General features: G+C 44.5%; 1 protein-coding gene across 1 annotated transcript in view; it reads left to right on the top strand.

The window, feature by feature from the left end:
* CKAP5 (cytoskeleton associated protein 5) overlaps positions 1-17,951 on the top strand; it is a 135,626-nt gene that overhangs the window by 38,210 nt on the left and 79,465 nt on the right. The window contains 16 exon segments of the mRNA XM_056526452.1: positions 482-586; positions 6,108-6,197; positions 6,305-6,469; positions 6,574-6,702; positions 7,714-7,896; positions 7,972-8,070; positions 8,736-8,753; positions 8,755-8,847; positions 8,951-9,043; positions 13,210-13,395; positions 13,473-13,567; positions 13,657-13,714; positions 13,794-13,919; positions 14,285-14,427; positions 14,516-14,690; positions 14,832-14,945. Of these exon segments, the coding sequence (XP_056382427.1) occupies positions 482-586; positions 6,108-6,197; positions 6,305-6,469; positions 6,574-6,702; positions 7,714-7,896; positions 7,972-8,070; positions 8,736-8,753; positions 8,755-8,847; positions 8,951-9,043; positions 13,210-13,395; positions 13,473-13,567; positions 13,657-13,714; positions 13,794-13,919; positions 14,285-14,427; positions 14,516-14,690; positions 14,832-14,945 (1,872 nt within the window).

Here is a 17,951-nt window from a genome sequence, read left to right as displayed (position 1 = left end):
AATGTACAGCCCGGAACAACTAACCCTCCCCACTGGACGGTCCCTGCAGCATAGATGGCCCGGACCAGCTCACCCTTCCTTCCCACCGAGGGGAGGTGAGTAGAAAACTAAAGGGGTCCTGGATGATGACTAAGACCGCAGTGGTCTTCAACCTGTGGACCTCCAGAGGTTTCAAAACTACAACTCCCAGCATGCCCGGACAGCCGATGGCTGAAGGGATTGACAGGCGGTTATGATGAAGGGGGGGGGGGATGATGTATTTCCCACCCTAGGCTTATAGTCGAGTCAATAACTTTCCCTGGGTTTTTGGGGTGAAATTAGGGGCCTTGTCTTATATTCGGGTCGGCTTATAATCGAGTATATACAGTAGGTGGAAAAATAAGTTATGCCTCTTTTTATCACTAGAAGTATTATATTTTAAAAGTGAAACTGCAGTGCCCTTTACAATTATACTTTTTTTTTTTTTTTCTTTATATTACAGGTGGTTGGCAAAGACACCAATGTACTGCTCGTAGCACTGGCTGCCAAATGCATAGCAGGGCTAGCTTCCGGCCTCAGAAAAAAGTTTGGCTCCTATGCTTGCCATGTGAGTATTGTTTGCTTCTCAGTTACCACCACTCACAGTGCCTTGGTGGTGACTCATGATGCTTGAGTTTGTAAAGCCAGAGGTATTTAATTGTCATAGGGTGTGGGCATCATTCATTGTCTAAACCAAATGATATCCTTGTTAAACTTCCACAATAATAAAGTGTCTGTCTAGGCCTGACACATAAAGAATGCATTTACTGTGCCTCTGGAGTGGTAATTAGAGATAAGCAAATTTACAGTAAATTCGATTCGTCACGAACTTCTCGGCTCGGCAGTTGATGACTTTTCCTGCATAAATTCAGCTTTCCGGTGGGCTGGAAAAGGTGGATACAGCCCTAGGAAAGAGTCTCCTAGGACTGTATCCACCTTTTCCAGCCCACGGGAGCACCTGAAAGCTGAACTAATTTATGCAGGAAAAGACATCAACTGTCGAGCCGAGAAGTTCGTGACGAATCGAATTTACTGTAAATTCGCTCATCTCTAATTACCACTCCAGAGGCAGTTTTTGGAAACAAATAAGTATTGCCATGACCCAATAACCGAGTGTACAATGGCTATCACAACCAGTTTATACTAAGCATGGCTAACTATTAGACAATATACATGTGTGCCAGGGGCTACCTCACCAACCCCCCTTGTATATTGTCTAATAGTTAGCCATGCTCAGGTTGTACACTCGGTTATTGGGTCATGACAATACTTGTATGTATGTATAAATATATATATATAATATATATATTTTCTGCTTGACTGATGCAGGTAGGTGCTTACATTCTGGGGGGGGGGGGGGGGGGGGGTTGTTGTTTGGATTATCATCCTTTACCATGTTTTCTGATGCTCTTAAGTGGTTTTAAATGTCTGTGCATATGTTGTGATTCAATAAATATTTCTATACCTTTCTACAATACATTTGTGGTGTGTGTCCTTATATAGTGGCTAGCTTTTTTTCTTTCAGTTTATTGCATTGCAACACGTGTCTGCATAAAGTCATTCACGTTTTAATGTACCCATAACAGTACTAAATAGAAATGTAACTGGTGACTAATATGGAATGCAGTTGTGTACAGGAGAAAGGAAATTACTATGCCAGATTATTCAACTCTTAGGGAGTCTTGTATGTGTATTTGGCAAATTCTTAAGGTGCCCATACAGATTTGATGAATAGCAGCCAATCGGCCACATCCATATGCGATGCGACTGGAGCTTCTGTTCGGTCGGCCACGCTGTTTGCGCACTGCCGACAGCTCTCCTTTCTCCTGACTGTACTTTATTTAGTATACAGAGCATTCAAGGGTTTTATTTATTTATTTATTTTTTTTAACCCCTTAAGGACCCGGGCTTTTTCCGTTTTTTAATTTTCAATTTTTCCTCCTTAACTTAAAAAAATCATAACTCTTAAAAATTTTCACCTAAAATTATATATAATGGCTTAATTTTTGCGTCACTAATTCTACTTTGTAATGACATTAGTCATTTTACCCAAAAATCTACGGTGAAACGGCAAAAAAAAATCAATGTGCGACAAAATTGATGAAAAAACACTATTTTGTAAGTTTTGGGGGCTTCTATTTTTACGCAGTACATTTTTTGTCAAAAATGATACCTTATCTTTATTCTGTAGGTCCATACGGTTAAAATGATACCCTACTTGTATAGGTTTGAATTTGTTTCACATCCGAAAAAAATCATGAATACATGCAGGAAAATTTATACGTTTAAAATGGTCATTTTTGACCCCTATAACTTTTTTTTATTTTTCTGTGTTCAGGGCGCATTGAGGACTCATTTTTTGCGCCGTCATCTGAAGTTTTTAGCGGTACCATTTTTGTTCTGATCAGACTTTTTGATCACTTTTTATTCACTTTTTTGTGGTATAAAAAGTGATCAAAAATGCGCTATTTTGGACTTTGGAATTTTTTTGCGCGTACGCCATTGAACGAGCGGTTTAAAAAGCGGTATATTTTTATAATTCGGACATTTCCGCACGCGGCGATACCACATATGTTTATTTTTATTATTATTTACATAATGGTTTTTTTATTTTTGGAAATGCCGGGTGATTCAAACTTTTATTAGGGGAAGGGATAATTGAGAGGGTTAATGATTTTTTTACACTTTTTTAATGCAATATTATAGCTCCTATAGGGGGCTATAACATTGCATGTACTGATCTTTTACACTGATTGATCCATTCCTATGGAGATGGATCAATCAGTGTTTTCGGCGATTGAATGCTCAAACCTGAATCTCAGGCTTGAAGCATTCATTCGGCGATCGGACAGCACAGGAGAAGGTAAGAAGACCTCCTCCTGTGCTACAGCTGTTCGGGATGCCGCGGTATAATTATACCGCGGCGATCCCGAACAGCTCCCTGAGCTAGCCGGGCACTTTTACTTTTGTTTTTAGCCGCGCGGCTCAGCTTTGAGCACGCGGCTAAAGGGTTAATAGCGCGCGGCACAGCGATCAGTGCCGCGCGCTATTAGAGGCGGGTCCCGGCTTCACTATGACGCCGGGCCCGCCGCGATATGATGCGGGGTCACCGTGTGACCCCGCGTTATATCGCAGGACCGGGACTCATGACGTATGCATACGTCATGGGTCCTTAAGAGGTTAAGAATGATGGCCATGGCGTTTTCTCCTCACAGAGTTTAGCTCCACCCACTCACCGCTGGTGGGGATTCTGGCCCTATAGCACATCAGCGCATGTATTGGGGGTTTCGGTTAACTACCTATCAGCGTGGTGTGCACGTGCTGCAGGGGTCATTTGAACCAATGAGCGCCTGGCTGGTGCTGGTCCTGCCCCCCTCCATCTCATTGGGCTAGCCCCTCCCTCCCTCCCTCTCTCTTCTCTGCTGAGGACTTTTCTTTACACAGCCTGCTTATTCTCTTCCTGACGGACACAGACGCTGGCTGAGACTGCTCCATTTGTACCCCCCCCAACCTTACTGGAAACAGCATGGAAGCATCCTGACAAGCACTTTCAAGGGACTAAGAAGGTTCAGGCGCAGTTTCCTTTTGCCCAGGACATCCTTGCAAGATGGACATCTCCACCAAAGTTTCCCGCCTGTCAAAGGCGACTACTGTCTTTGGCGGATGCCAAAGGACTCAGCGGACAAGAGGATTGAAAATCTGGCATAATTCGCCTTTGAAGCAGCAGGTTCATCTTTACTTCCTACCTTCGCTTCTGCTTGGGTGTCAAAAGCCCTTTCTGTCTGGGCTTCTCGACTCCGCCAGGGCATTTTGTCCGGGGCCCCTTCGGAAGATTTGGTGGATCTTGCACTTCAACTCTCCAAAGCTGGAGACTATTTGTGCTCTGCTTCTATGCAGTTGGCCCGTTGTATGGCTTGCCACAGGTAATCTAGTTGCACTTCATCGTTCCATGTGGCTCAAGGCCTGGAACGCTGTTTCCGCTTCCAAGAAATCTCTCAATGAGCTTCCTTTTACTTGGTCTCGACTTTTTGGAAAATGCCTGTATGAGATTATCTCAGAGGAGACTGGAGGTAAGAACTCCTTATTACCACAGAATAAGTCTCGACATAACAACTCCCGAAGGAAGTCTACCTCTAGAGATGAAGTTACAGTAATTTGATTCGTCACATACTTCTCGGCTCGGCAGTTGCTGACTTAAGCCAGCATAAATTAGTTCAGCTTTCAGGTGCTCCGGTGGGCTGGAAAAGGTGGATACAGTCCTAGGGGAGAGTCTTTTCCAGCCCACCGGAGCACATGAAAGCTGAACTAATTTATGCAGGCTAAAGTCAGCAAACGCCGAGCCGCGAGGTTCTTATCGAATCACTGTAACTTCGCTCATCTCTATCTACCTCCTTTCGGTCCAATGGCTCGAATAGGGCAACCAGACTGGCACCCTCACAGGATAAGAAGGCTCCTTCTTTAAAGAACCATCCTTCCTGGAAATCTGATAACCGTTCCAGCCGTTTTGCAGCAAAGTCTGGCATCCGTAAGCCTCCCTCTGCCTGAAGGGATGCCCCCACCGTAAGATTCTTCTCGGGTGGGAGGACGTTTGTCCCTTTTTCAGGACCTTTAGTCCGCCCACGTGCAGGACTCTTGTTTACATTCACTTCCAGGCTGTGAAGAAAGAGTGATCAAGTACTAAAAGTCACACCACAAACAGCACAACAAGTTCTGTACATACAGGAGGTGTCAAGACAATGGAAGCTTGACCTGTGGAAGCCTGATCTCATACAAGAAATATATCCTGGAGGAGAAATACATGTTCGTGTCCAATCTTCCAATGTGCAGCAGATGAAAGAGAAACTTCTGCAACAAAATATACCATTTGGATTGGACATCTAGAAGTCCGTCAACAACTGGAATTGAGCCGGGACCAGACGACAGGCATTCCTCTTGGTATAAAAGACGACATCTCCATCTGCATAACCATTGGACCGGACGAAGAAGGGATCATTTTCAGTTACTAGGAGTAACGGCACATTGCTGTGCTTTTTTTCTGTTCCCTTTTTTTCTATAGTTTCTCTTTCCTGGGAAGTGGCCTTCCTCATTGCGGTCACTTCTATTAGGAGGGTTTCGGAGCTGGCAGCCCTCTCCTGCTGCTCTCCTGACCTGGTCTTACACAAGACAAAGTTGTTTTTCATCCGGTTCCATCCTTTTTTACGTAAGGTGTTAGCCGCCTTTCATCTGAATGAGGACATCGTCCTTCCATCTTTTTGTCCTGCTCAGTCTTATCCCAGGGAACGTTTGCTCCATAGGTTTGATGTGGTACGGGCTGTTCGGATTTACCTCTCAATCACTGCTTCCTTTTGCCAGTGTGACTCCTTCTCTGTGCTTAGGGAGGATCGTCTTTAGGGCCTTCCTGCTTCAAAGGCAACCAGTTCACGGATTCATTCTGCCATTTCGGAAGCTTACTGCTGCAAGGGGAAGACTCTTCCTTTCAGGGTCTTGGCTCATTCCACTCGTTCTGTCGGAGCCTCCTGGGCTCTCCGCAACAGGGCTTCAGCCTTGCCACCTGATCGTCTTTACACACTTTTACGAAAGTCTTCCTGGTACATACCTTTTTGCATCTGGTGATGCTAGTCTAGGTCGCAAGGTGTTGCAGGTGGCTGTGGTCCAGCCTTCCACCTAAGTTTTTATTTTTATTTTTTTTTCCCCACAACGGAGACTTCTTTGGTCTGTGACCCCCCAACTACAGCCCACAAGGGTATCCGTATTCAGACAGGTAAATAACATAACAAATATATGACTGCTGGGGCCTCCTGTGATCTAATGCTTTAGGTGAAATTGCAATTAAAAATCAATTTTTATTTATTTTTATTTTTTTGGGGTCAAACTCCCAGACAGAATGTTTACTTGAATGGCTACAATGCCAGGTAATGCAGCAAAGGGACTATGGTACTCAAGCATAGGATTAGTGCTCAATCTGCATTGCATGACTGATCATTGGGGGTTGAAACCCTGTGATATTGATTGTCCGAAGACTGTCACTTAAGAGAACTAACTGAAGTTGGTATTTTCGTTTGCTTTGATCACTTTAATTTTATTTTAAGGTTGTGCCAACTATATTAGAGAAGTTTAAGGAAAAGAAGCCTCAAGTAGTACAAGCTCTACAGGAGGCAATTGATGCCACATTTCTCACAGTAAGTGGTCATTTCAGTAAAATTTTCACCCTCAAAGTCCTTTTACTGTACTGTAAATGTATGAAATACTATATATATATATTTTTTTTTTCTTGACTTGCTTTCAGACAACACTACAGAATATAAGTGAAGATATCCTTGCTGTCATGGATAACAAGAACCCATCAATAAAGCAGCAAACTTCCCTGTTCCTTGCAAGGAGTTTCCGACACTGCACACCTTCCACCCTGCCCAAAAGTCTACTAAAGCCATTCTGTGCAGCACTCCTGAAGGTAAAACCCTAACTAAAAGATGGTTGGTTTGCTTGATAAAATTTTTTTTATTTGTTTAATACATTTGGACATGATAAATATTGTCTTGTCTGGTAATGCTACAGCAAATCAACGATTCCGCACCAGAAGTGAGAGATGCAGCCTTTGAAGCCATGGGTACAGCTCAAAAAGTAGTTGGAGAGAAAGCAGTTAACCCCTTTCTTACTGATGTGGACAAATTGAAGCTTGATAGGGTGAGTTGGTACAACTAAGGTATGAAACCTGATGTTCGGTGACTTGATTCATAATGAAAATATAGTCTTGGTGAGGGAGATTTGTAAAACAGTTTTGTAAGGTTCTCTGTTCTCAGCCTTAATTTCGCATATTGCTCTGGTAAAATGAAAGCTGAGCTGATGGGCTGCTGTGGGCAGCAAAGAGAATCATTCTTAGACTTTTTCCTTTTTTTTTTTTTTTTTTTCTTCAATTCTCCTTTTTAAATTTCTAGCAACTCTCCTCCATTTCATAGCTTATAACCCCTCCTTTTTTATTCCTGGCATGTTTGTAAATAACTTCATTTGCCACAATCAACCCTTTACACCAGAAAAAAACAGCACTAAATTATTAAAAGTATCTAACTTTCTTGCAATCTGCTGTCCACTGCCTGTTGGAAATACCTGTTTTTATTAATGGCTTATTCGGGACAAAACACAGGAAGTTGGTGTGGCTGAGAGGGGAAAAGAGCCTGGACTGTCTGCATGGAAAGTAAATTAAGGCTCCCCCCTTGTCTCCCGGTACCCATAATGTTTAGGGCAGCTATCCCTTGTGTAAATACCAGTGTGCCTACTGCTGTAGGTCCACAATGCTGCATTGCAACACATTCCTTGCTGCAGCTTTTTTTATTTTTTACTTCTGCTCAGAGAACTTTGAAAATACAGTGCATCAACTCCACATGCTGTCTACAGTAAATCATTCCAAAGCACAGTGCAGCAGCACTTTGATCTGAAGGATGTGGTTTGCCAGAGAAGTCGGGGAAAGACATTCCCTATGTGTATACTACTGGTAAACAGCATGGCTTTGGTGCTGCCTCCTGAAATTGAGAGAATGAGAAAAAGCTATGCACCATGGAGGGGATTCTCTGGCTAAACAGTGAGAGGACTGTAATCACTTGTCAGCACTCTGAAGGCTAAATCTATCAAAGCTACACAGGTTAAAACTCTTTTCTAATAGGTATGATTTAAGGAATATTTCTTATTTCTCATATTCAGATCAAAGAGTGTGCAGACAAGATTGAATTATCCAGTGGCAAGAAGGCAGGATCTGGAGAGAAGAAAGAAACCAAAGCAGCTGCTCCTGGGAAAGCAGCACCTCCACAAAGTGCAGCTAGTGAGAAAGATACAAAAGAAGCCGCCAAATCGGGAATGGCACCTAAAAAACCACCACCTTCCAAGGTATGTTAAGTCACAAGGCATAGATCAACTGCTGACAGGTTATGGTCTTGTCACAACGTTATTTCCTTTTTAAAGGCAGGAGGTCCTGTAAAAAAGGCTAAAGCATCTGCGGGTGGAGCTGCTAAGGGAAAGAAGGCAGCAGATATGAAAGAGGTGTTTGAACAAGAGCTCTCAGTAAGTAACCTGAAAGTTTTTAGTAAAAGGGTAGATTAACACTGTTTTACCTTTTTGGGTGCAGTTTTAAAGTAAACTAGTCTGTCTATACTCATCTAAGAAAGATTCTGGCCATACAGGCCAAAAGTACATGCTTGGCCTTCACAGGGTGAATGTTGTCATATTGAGATGTTCACCATATACTTGTTTTTTTTCCCAGCATGTACATTAAAGGGAAACTGACAGCGTGTAAACTGAATTACAATTAGTTGTCACTTACCTTGGTCTGGTTCTGGACATACCCGTTGCGTTAGCTAGCATTGCTAATCTAACGAAGGCTGGCTTTGCAAAAAAGGGCATTACCCGGCTTACCTGCCTTCATCTCCTCTCCTTAGATATGCCTGCCCAACTCAAATATTCATGGTGTCACTTTGCCCATGTGAGCACTAGGCGAGTGTGCATATCTGTGCAGAGGGGATGAAGGCAGGGAAGCTGTGTATGCATAGTCGGCCTTCATTGTACAAAGCTGACCATTTCCCAGTTAGCTATGCAGGCTAAAATGGGCATCTCTGGAACCAGACTTCCCTTTTGAAGGTACACTGCAAACAGTGTGGGTCTATCCAGATAAAGAGAAGCTGTTCGGTGGTTGGTTTGGCATATGTAAGTGACTGCTGTTCTTCTTTAAGCCTGAGGCCTGTGAAGAAAAAAGCGGCAGCAGTTCTTCCTGCAACTTGCATGCAGCAGCTGGACAGTAGTAACTGGAAGGAAAGATTGGCAAGCATGGAGGAATTCCAGAAGGCAAGTTACTCTCCTAAAACAATATTCATTCACAAGCCTCCAATTCCTGCAATTATTTGACACTTGAGTTTTTTTTCTTTGTTTTGTTTTCTTATTTTTGTAGGCTGTTGAATCAATGGAACGGAGTGACATACCCTGCCAAGCACTAGTGAAAATGTTAGCCAAGAAACCAGGTTTTAAAGAAACAAACTTCCAGGTTTAACAATTTCCTCTTTTCTTCTAGTGGTTTGTAAATATGCTGCTACCCGAGCTATTACTGGATGTACGCTTTAAGGACCTCCATAAATGTTTGCTTTAGATCAGTACGCTTAAAAAAAAAAAAAAATTTCTCGACCGCTCTTCATTGGGGGACACCGATACTATTGGGGTATATGCTCTTTTTACTAGGAGGCGCTGACACCAAATCTGTCCCTGACTTTAATCCTGCCTTTTTTCTATTGGCTCCATTGGGGGACACTAGGAGACTTGACACTAAGGAAACAAAAAAAGTAGTCTCCTCCCAGCAGGGTATACCCGCCTACAGAGCCTGAGGTAATCAGTTTAAGCTTAGTGTCTGCAGGAGATGGACACTGTTCCCCCTGCACCACTGCATCTCCTGACCCCCCCCGGGTATTCCCACTCAGGATGTTCCCCCAGACCCAGTGGGCTCTGCTGCCCCTCCAATATGGGTGTCTTCCCTCTCTCTGTCTCTCTGACTTGGCGCAGGTCTCCCGTTCCGTGGTGACTGCCTTGAAAGGGTCCTCTTCACACTGTTTCTCAAGAGAGACTCTCTCCCTCACCCTATGTTAAACGCTCTCACAGACGTAATAGGGTTCATTCCTCTGTCTCATCTCCGGAGTCTTTGTACAGACGTAGGCGCTCCCCTCATGGGCATCGCCCCTCTGCTACGTCTTCCCGCAAGCGTCGCTCTTTTAGAAGACGCTCCCCGAGTCGCCATTCTGGGTCCCCTGAACGGCGCACCAGGTCAGTGTCTCCTTCTTCTTCTAAAGCTGCCTCCACCTGTTCCCACTTTCCTGGAGAGCTAGTTGATGAGGCTTCTGCCTCTGATTCAGAAGACCACACAGACATGACCGACACGGTGAACTCATTGGTTTCGGCTATAAGAGACACCTTTCACCTAGAGGACCCAGGAACTTCGGATGCTGTCCCAGAAGTTTCCTTTCATAGTGTCCGTCCGGCACCCAAGATGTTCAGCTCCCATGCTGAATTTGAAGCCTTGCTGGAGTCTGCCTGGAGGCATCCTGACAAGAGATTTCAAGAAGTAGGTTCCAGTGTGTTATCCCTTCACTAAGGACCTCATTGCCTGTGGACCTCACCTCCTACGGTGGACCCACCAGTTTCCTGCCTATCTAAGACTACTACCCTGCCTTTGCCCGATGCTGCTTCTTTTAAGGATCCAGTGGCCAAAGGGTGGAGACCGTGGCAAAAATTGCCTTGAGGCGGCGGGTTCATCTCTTCTCCCTGCTTTTGCCTCTGCCTGGATTTCCAAGGCCATTTACTGGACCTAGGCTTTTTGGTAAGCGCCTTGATGAGATCTTCTCGGAAGCCACGGGAGGGAAGAGTTCCTTATTACCTCAAAATAAGGCCCGCAGTACTACTTCCGCTGTAAATCCACCTCCTTTCGGACCTTCGGGGTCACAAAGGGGGCCAGGCAAGCGCCTTCTCGGGACAAGAAGGCTCCCTTCTTCAAGTTTCACCCATCCTGGAAATCAGATAACCGTTCGGGCCGCTTTGCAGCCAAGGCGGGCACCCGCAAACCCACCTCTGCCTGAAGGGACGCCCCCACCCATGGATTTTTTTCGGGTGGGAAGTCGTCTGTTGTTCTTCCAGGATGTCTGGACCATGCTTGTGCAGGACTCCTGGGTTAGAGATGTGGTATCCAACGGTTACCGGATCGAGTTTGCCTCTCTTCCAATGTATCGTTTTTTTTTTTCCTTTCCCGAGCCCCACGGTCTCCCTCTCTGGCTTCAGTCCCTCCTATTTCAGGGGGTCATTGTCCCGGTTCCTCCCAAGGAACGCTTTCGAGGTTTTTATTCCAACCTCCTTGTAGTTCCCAAGAAAGGGGGCTCAGTACGCCCCATTTTGGCTCTAAAACTCCTCAACCGGCATCTCCTCCTGCGTCACTTCCGCTTGGAGTCTCTCCGTTCGGTCGTGGCGACCATGGATCAGGGGGAGTTTCTCTCCTCAATGGACATCAGTGACGCCTACCTCCATGTTCAGATTTTTCCGGGACACCAGCGGTTCCTCCGCTTTGCTGTTCCGGAGGGTCATTTTCAGTTTGACTCTCCCCTTCGACCTGTTCACAGCTCCGAGGGCATTCACCAACTTTCCTTACTTGGACGACCTTCTGACTAGCATTTATGCCGCAAATTGTATCATTAGTTTGATCTTTGTTTTTTTTGGGGTGCACAGGCACATTACAATTTTGGTGATTTTTATGATAATGATCATTAAAGGTTATATTTTAGCACACCCTGAGCACAATATTATTTAAGTTGTCTCATAAATTGACTTCAGTTCGACACCCAGTCCGCCCGGGTGCACCTCCCGCTGGACAAACAGGTGACCATTCTGTCGGGTGTTTGTATTCTCAGGAACCCCTCCCCTGTGTCCCTTCGCTTTTGCATGAAAGTCCTGGGTCGGATAGTGGCGGCCATGCAGGCCGATCCCTTCGCTCGGTTTCATTTTCGACCCCCTTCAACTCACTAATTCTATCCCGATGGGACAAGTCTCCCTTGTTCCTCGATCACAAGATTTTACTTCCTTGGACATCTCGCCGCTCCCCCCCTACTTCTTCAGGGGCGCTCCTTCCTGCCCCTCCATTGGCTGGTGGTCACGACGGCTGCCAGCCCTTTCGGGTTGGGGGGGGGGGTTTCCGAGACCAGACAGTCCAGGGCCTTTGGTCTTCCAGAGACACTCTTCCCGATCAACATCTTGGAACTGAGGGCAATCTACCTTTGCCTGTTACATTGGGAGATCCTTCTCCAGGGCCGCCCAGTTCGGGTCCAGTCGGAAAACTCTACTGCGGTGGCGTACATCAATCGCCAGGGCGGCACTCGCAGCTTGGAGGCGATGGCTGAGGATTCCAGGATTCTTCTCTGGGCAGAACTTAGGGTTCCGACCATCTCTGCAATTCACTGCGACCACTAGGGAACTCCAGATGTGGACCTCTTTGCATTCCGCCACAACCAGACAGTTCCCCTCTGTTTCGAAGTCGCGGGACCCCCGTGCTCTGGCAGCGGACGCGCTGGTGATTCCTTGGTCGGGGTTCGTCCTACCTTATCTGTTCCCTCCTCTTCCCCTCCTTCCCAGGGTCCTGAGGAAGTTCAAAGTGGAGGGCATTCCCACCATTTTCGTGGCTCCAGATTGGCCGTGGAGGGCGTGAAACGCTGACTTCTTCCGGCTCTTGGACGATGTTCCGCTGCCCTGTGCCACCCCAATGTACAGTCACTGCATTTGACGGCGTGGCGGTTGAGACCGCAGTACTAAGGGCCAGTGGCTTCTCAACACAGGCGACTCGCACCATGCTCAGGGCGCGCAACCCCTCTTCCGCGAAGATATACCACCATACCTGGCGGTCTTCTTTTTTTCATTGGTGTGAATCTCAATTTTTTTTCTCCAGTGGGTTCTCCCTTCCCCGACTCCTTGCATTTTTGCAATCAGGGCTGGATCAGCAACTAGCTCTTTAAGGGGTCAAGTTTCAGGCCTTTCCAATTTGGTCCTTGGTGCCCTACAGGGCGCGCCCGTTGAACCCCTCAGGGAGGATTTCCTTTGTTTTCTTTTCTGGAAGGTGGCGTTCCTTATGGGAATTGCCTCCAAACGGGTTTCGGAGTTGGCGGCTCTTCCTTGCCGCTCCCCCTTTCTGATTGTTCATCAGGACAAAGTTGTTTTTCGTCCGGTTCCTTCTTTTTTTTACTTAAGGTGGCCTCTGCATTCCACCTTTTAATGAGTATATCGTCCTTCTGGCCCGCTCCATCTCATTCCGGGGAGCGTTTACCTCTTAAACTTGATGAGGTGCGTACCTACTTCTTTGTTACGTCGTCGTCTTTTCGGCAATGTGTCTCCTTTTTTGTTCTTACGGACGGTCTCCGTAAGGGTCTACCTGCTTCGAAGGCGACCATTTCGCAGCGGATGCAGTGTTCCAGTATTCTCCCTCATTGGGGGGGTTTAAATACCCCCATAAGCCGCCATAATTTACAAATATACCGTGATATGCATTTTTGGTCATACCGCCCAGCTCTAGTGTCAGAGCCTCCTAGTGGCAAGAGCCTATACCCCAATAGTATGTGTCGTTTCCCCCCCAATGAAGGCTACGAGAGATTTTATGGTAAATGCAAAAATATTTCCTTATTGCTTTTCTAGGTCATGCAGATGAAGCTGCACATTGTGGCTCTCATTGCTCAGAAAGGAAACTTTTCAAAAACCTCTGCCAATGTGGTTCTGGATGGGCTTGTAGACAAAGTTGGAGATGTAAAATGTGGAGGTAATGCAAAGGAAGCACTTAGTGCTATTGCCGAGGCCTGTACACTACCTTGGACCGCTGAGCAGGTAATAGATTGAAATACGTGTTTGTGTTGCTATTGGGTATTGAGCTGCTGTCTGATGCATTGCTTGTGTATTTGTAGGTTGTCTCTCTGACATTTGCACAGAAAAATCCTAAGAACCAATCAGAAACCCTGAACTGGCTTTCAAATGCAATAAAAGAGTTTGGATTTACAGGGTAAGTTTTAGCCTCCATCTTGCATATCCAGAAGAATGGTAACTGCAGGAATTGGTGGATTTCTAAACAAACCTTTAATGCTTTTTCAGGCTGAATGTCAAAGCGTTCATAAGCAATGTAAAGACTGCTCTTGCTGCCACAAACCCTGTAAGTTTTTCTTGCGCTGTCCACTTGTCTTTTGTACCAATTTGAGTTCCCATGACTGAATTACCATGTGTAATCACAGGCTATCAGAACTTCTGCCATCACATTGCTGGGTGTCATGTTCTTGTATGTGGGGGCTCCTCTACGAATGTTCTTTGAGGAAGAAAAGCCGGCTCTTCTCTCTCAAATTGATGCAGAGTTTGAAAAGGTAAGTAGGTTTGGTTTTAGATCCCATGTTATAAATATAGTTTCTCTGACAAATTCACCAGTGGGCTGTTTTTTACTTTCTTTTACTCTGTTTTACTGAAATTTGGGTAATATGGACTGAATTCCAGTAAAAAGACACAAGTCTAAGTCCATCCGAGAATCTCTACATTGTTGATCCTGAAGAGTGGGGAAAAAACCCTCAGAGGCAATCGTCATGTGCCTCATTTTAGGGGGAAATGCTGTCCAACTATGATATAAAAATAACTTGTCATAATTTACTTTCATGGAAGACGTGCAGAGTATTGTACAATCGCCAATCACAATATCTTATGTGATATTGCATCATTAGCGTGTTCAATTTTACAGATGAAGGGACAGACTCCGCCTGCACAAACCCGTGGGTCTTCAAAGTCTGGTTCAGGAGGAGGGGATGATGGTGATGAGGGTGAGGACCACGAAGAGGATTCTCCAGCTGATGTCATGGATCTTCTGCCACGGAGTGATATCAGGTTACTTTGTGGTTTTTTTTGCCCCCCCCCCCCCCCCCTATATGTTTTGATGCATTTTTAAAAATTTATAACATGTTTTTTCCGCTAGTGACAAAATTACTTCTGACCTGGTGTCAAAGATAGGGGATAAAAACTGGAAAATCCGCAAGGAAGGCTTAGATGAAGTAACAACAATCCTTAATGAGGCAAAGTTTATTGTTCCTAATATTGGAGAACTTCCAATTGCCCTGAAGGGTCGTCTCAATGACTCAAATAAGATCCTGGTACGTACTGTCAGCATGTTGAAAGATTTATATCCATAAGCTTCAAGAGCCATATCTTGAGCTGCTGAAGTTTACAATAGATGAGAATTCTAAAATGTGTTACTCTTCTATAAAAGTACTTTCCTGATATTATTTTTACAGGTGCAACAGACCTTGGGCATCCTGCAACAACTTGCCACAGCTATGGGTACCAATATTAAACAACATGTTAAAAACCTGGGCATGCCTATTATAACTGTCCTGGGGGACAGCAAGGTGAGCACTCTAGAACTTTAAGGCCCAGATTTATCAAGCTCTGTGAGAAACTGGAGAGATTTTTCCACAGGAGCCAATCAAAGCTCAGCTTTCACTTTACCTTAGAACGTAAGCTGAGCTGTGATTGGTTGCTGTGGGAAAATCGCACCACTTCTTCTCACACAGTTTGATAAATCTGGCCCCAAAATGTGTAAAAGACATCTAAACTGAAATATGTAGTAAAGTCTCCCACTCTGCATCAACCTGGGTAGTAGTGGTCAACTGCATGGATTTATAGGGTTATTCTGGTACTTTCAATTTTCCACCTAAAAATCCATATGATGGCTTTTTTTTTTTTTTCTTTGCGCCACCAATTGTACTTTGGAATGACATCAGTCATTTTACCCAAAAATCGACAGCGAAACAGGAAAAATCATTGTGCGACAAAATTGAAGAAAAAACACCATTTTGTAAATTTTATCTTTATTCTGTAGGTCCATATGATTAAAATGATACCCTACTTACATAGGTTTGATTTTTGTCGTACTTCTGGAAAAAATGCTAACTACATGCACGGAAATGTATACATTTAAAAATGTCCTTCTGACCCCTATAACTTTTTTATTTTTCTGCATATGGGGCGGTATGAGGACTCCTTTTTTGTGCCGTGATCTGAAGTTTTAATCAATACCATTTTTTTTTTTTGATCGCTTTTTAATTTTTTTATGGTATAAAAAGTGACCAAAAATACTCTATTTTGGACTTTGGCATTTTTTTTTTTTTTTTTGCGCATATGCCATTGACCGTGCAGTTTAATTTACAAAATATTTTTTATAGTTCGGACATTTACGCACACAGCGATACCTCATGTTTATTTTTATTATGTTTATATATTTTTTATATGGAATTTGGGAAAAGGGTGGTGATTTAAACTTTTAATAAGGGAGGGGTTAATGTGTGTGTTTAAACTCTTTTAACTTACACTTTTAGCCCCCTTGGGGGACTTTTTAGGAGGAATCACTAGATTCCTCATACAGATCATTATGATTCCATAGAACCATATTGATTAGTGTGCTCTGCACTCGATTTGATAAAGCCTGGCCCTGCCAGGCTGTATCATTCAGAGCACCGGAGCCGCCGCAGCAGGAGCGGTAAGCCCCCCAGGCTACCTCAGCAGTGGATGGCCCCCAGCCGGTGATACGCTGACAGCACTGTGACGTTCCGAACCTAAGAAGCACGGAGCAGAGCAGCGCCAGAGGAACGGGATGCAGAGAGCGCCACAACTGGGAATGTAGAAAGGAGAGTTAAAGTTTTATTGCAGCCTGGGCACAGGATTTTTGCTGCCACGTATTCTCCTCTGTAGCATAATCCTAGCCTGTCAGAATTGCATATGCTACCTGATGTCTCCCTTTGGGTCACTCATGGGGTTTTGTATCTCTCCCAGCTGTATTATGGGCCAATATTGAAGTCATTTGCTCAACTGCAGGAGGAGTTTTTGCTGCCTCAATCATTTTATTTATTTATATTATCTGAAATTGCGTCAAGCCCTTGATACGCAGTCTCGGGCTTATGACTTGACTGTTGGTTCATCTGTGGCAGTTGAACTGTTCATTCAGATTTCTACTAAGGGTGTGATATCTGTGTTGTATAGGGACTTACTGTTCTCTTATCATGAGGCCTATCCATTGAATATTAAAGAAAAATGGGAGTCAGATGTGGGTCCCATGTCGGATGAGAAGTGGGCACAGATTGTATCTCTGACCCTGCAGTTTGCAGTGTCGGAAGCCAACCGGGTGTCCCAATTATTCTTACTGCATCGGGTGTATCGTACTTTTTGCACAAGATTGGGGTGTGGCTGGATTCCTGCTTTTCCTTTCCCGATGCTCGCTTGCTTCATGTGATGTGGAACTGTACTCATCTTGCGCATTTCTGGAAGGAAGTGGGATAGCTGATTAGACGAGTGTTTGGTTGTCAGTTTAGTTTATCTGCTTTGACATGTGTTCTCGGATACCTGGTGGGATTGGAGGAGGATGGTGGCTTATATATTGGAATTAGCAGGATTTTATACCAATCTCAACTTGATTGCACAGCGTTGGTTGCAGGTTTCACTGCCTACTATTTCTGAACTGATCACAAAACAAAATCATATTACTAGACTAGAAAAAGGGCATCTTTAAAAGGCATGCGCAAATTTGAGTCCATATGGGGTCCGTGGATAGATACCCCTGGTTTGCCCTTCACCTATTTGCAGAGGAATCCAATGGAGGTATTTCTGCTGGGGTCTAACCCTTGATTTTTGTCTGTTTTGTTCCTTAATTGCTCTCGCCTTGGCTGTGCCCCTATTTTGTATTCTGGTATAGTGTTTACTGTCAGAGTCCCTGTTTTTTGTGTTGGGGTTTCGTGGGCCTCTTGTTGCTGCCCCCTCTCCCATACTGATTGATGTACTTTCATCTTATGTGATGCTCCTGCTTTATATTTGATTATGTATGTTGACATGTTTCTGCCTATCATCTTGTTATAATGCACTGTATAGTTTCTAACGTGGTTTTTAACTTTTTTTTAAACACTTTTTATTTTTTATTTGCTGTGAAGGATGGACACTGGGGTGTGGGTGGGATGGGTTTGTGTATTTATTTATTTTTATTATTTTTATTTTTTTCCTATGATTTATGTTTTTATAAACATTTAATAAACCATTTCTGATTTAACCCCTTCCCGCAAAATGCCTTATATAAACTGTGGATTGTGCAGGTACTTAACACATCCCGTCGTTTTTATAGAAGGCATTCAGTTTTAACCCGGCATCACATGGGTTAACTGGCAGAGGTCCCGCTGTCACCGGCGGGAGACGAGTTCTGCCTGACATCCCAGGACCATCTGTGATTGGGCCTGGTCAGATAGCTCTGTGATTGGTCCCTGTGAACCAATCAGTGTCTCAGCTTCTTTGTTACAGTAACGCCGGACCCGAAGCTCTCACTTCTGTCTGAGTAGCAATTTAAGCCGGAGTTAGTGTAACAGAAGAAGAAA

This window comes from Hyla sarda, chromosome 6 (assembly GCF_029499605.1).
Source record: "Hyla sarda isolate aHylSar1 chromosome 6, aHylSar1.hap1, whole genome shotgun sequence".
Taxonomy (NCBI): Eukaryota; Metazoa; Chordata; class Amphibia; order Anura; family Hylidae; genus Hyla; species Hyla sarda.
Note: the sequence above shows the minus strand (reverse complement) of the source record. Positions and strands in the feature narration are given on the sequence as shown.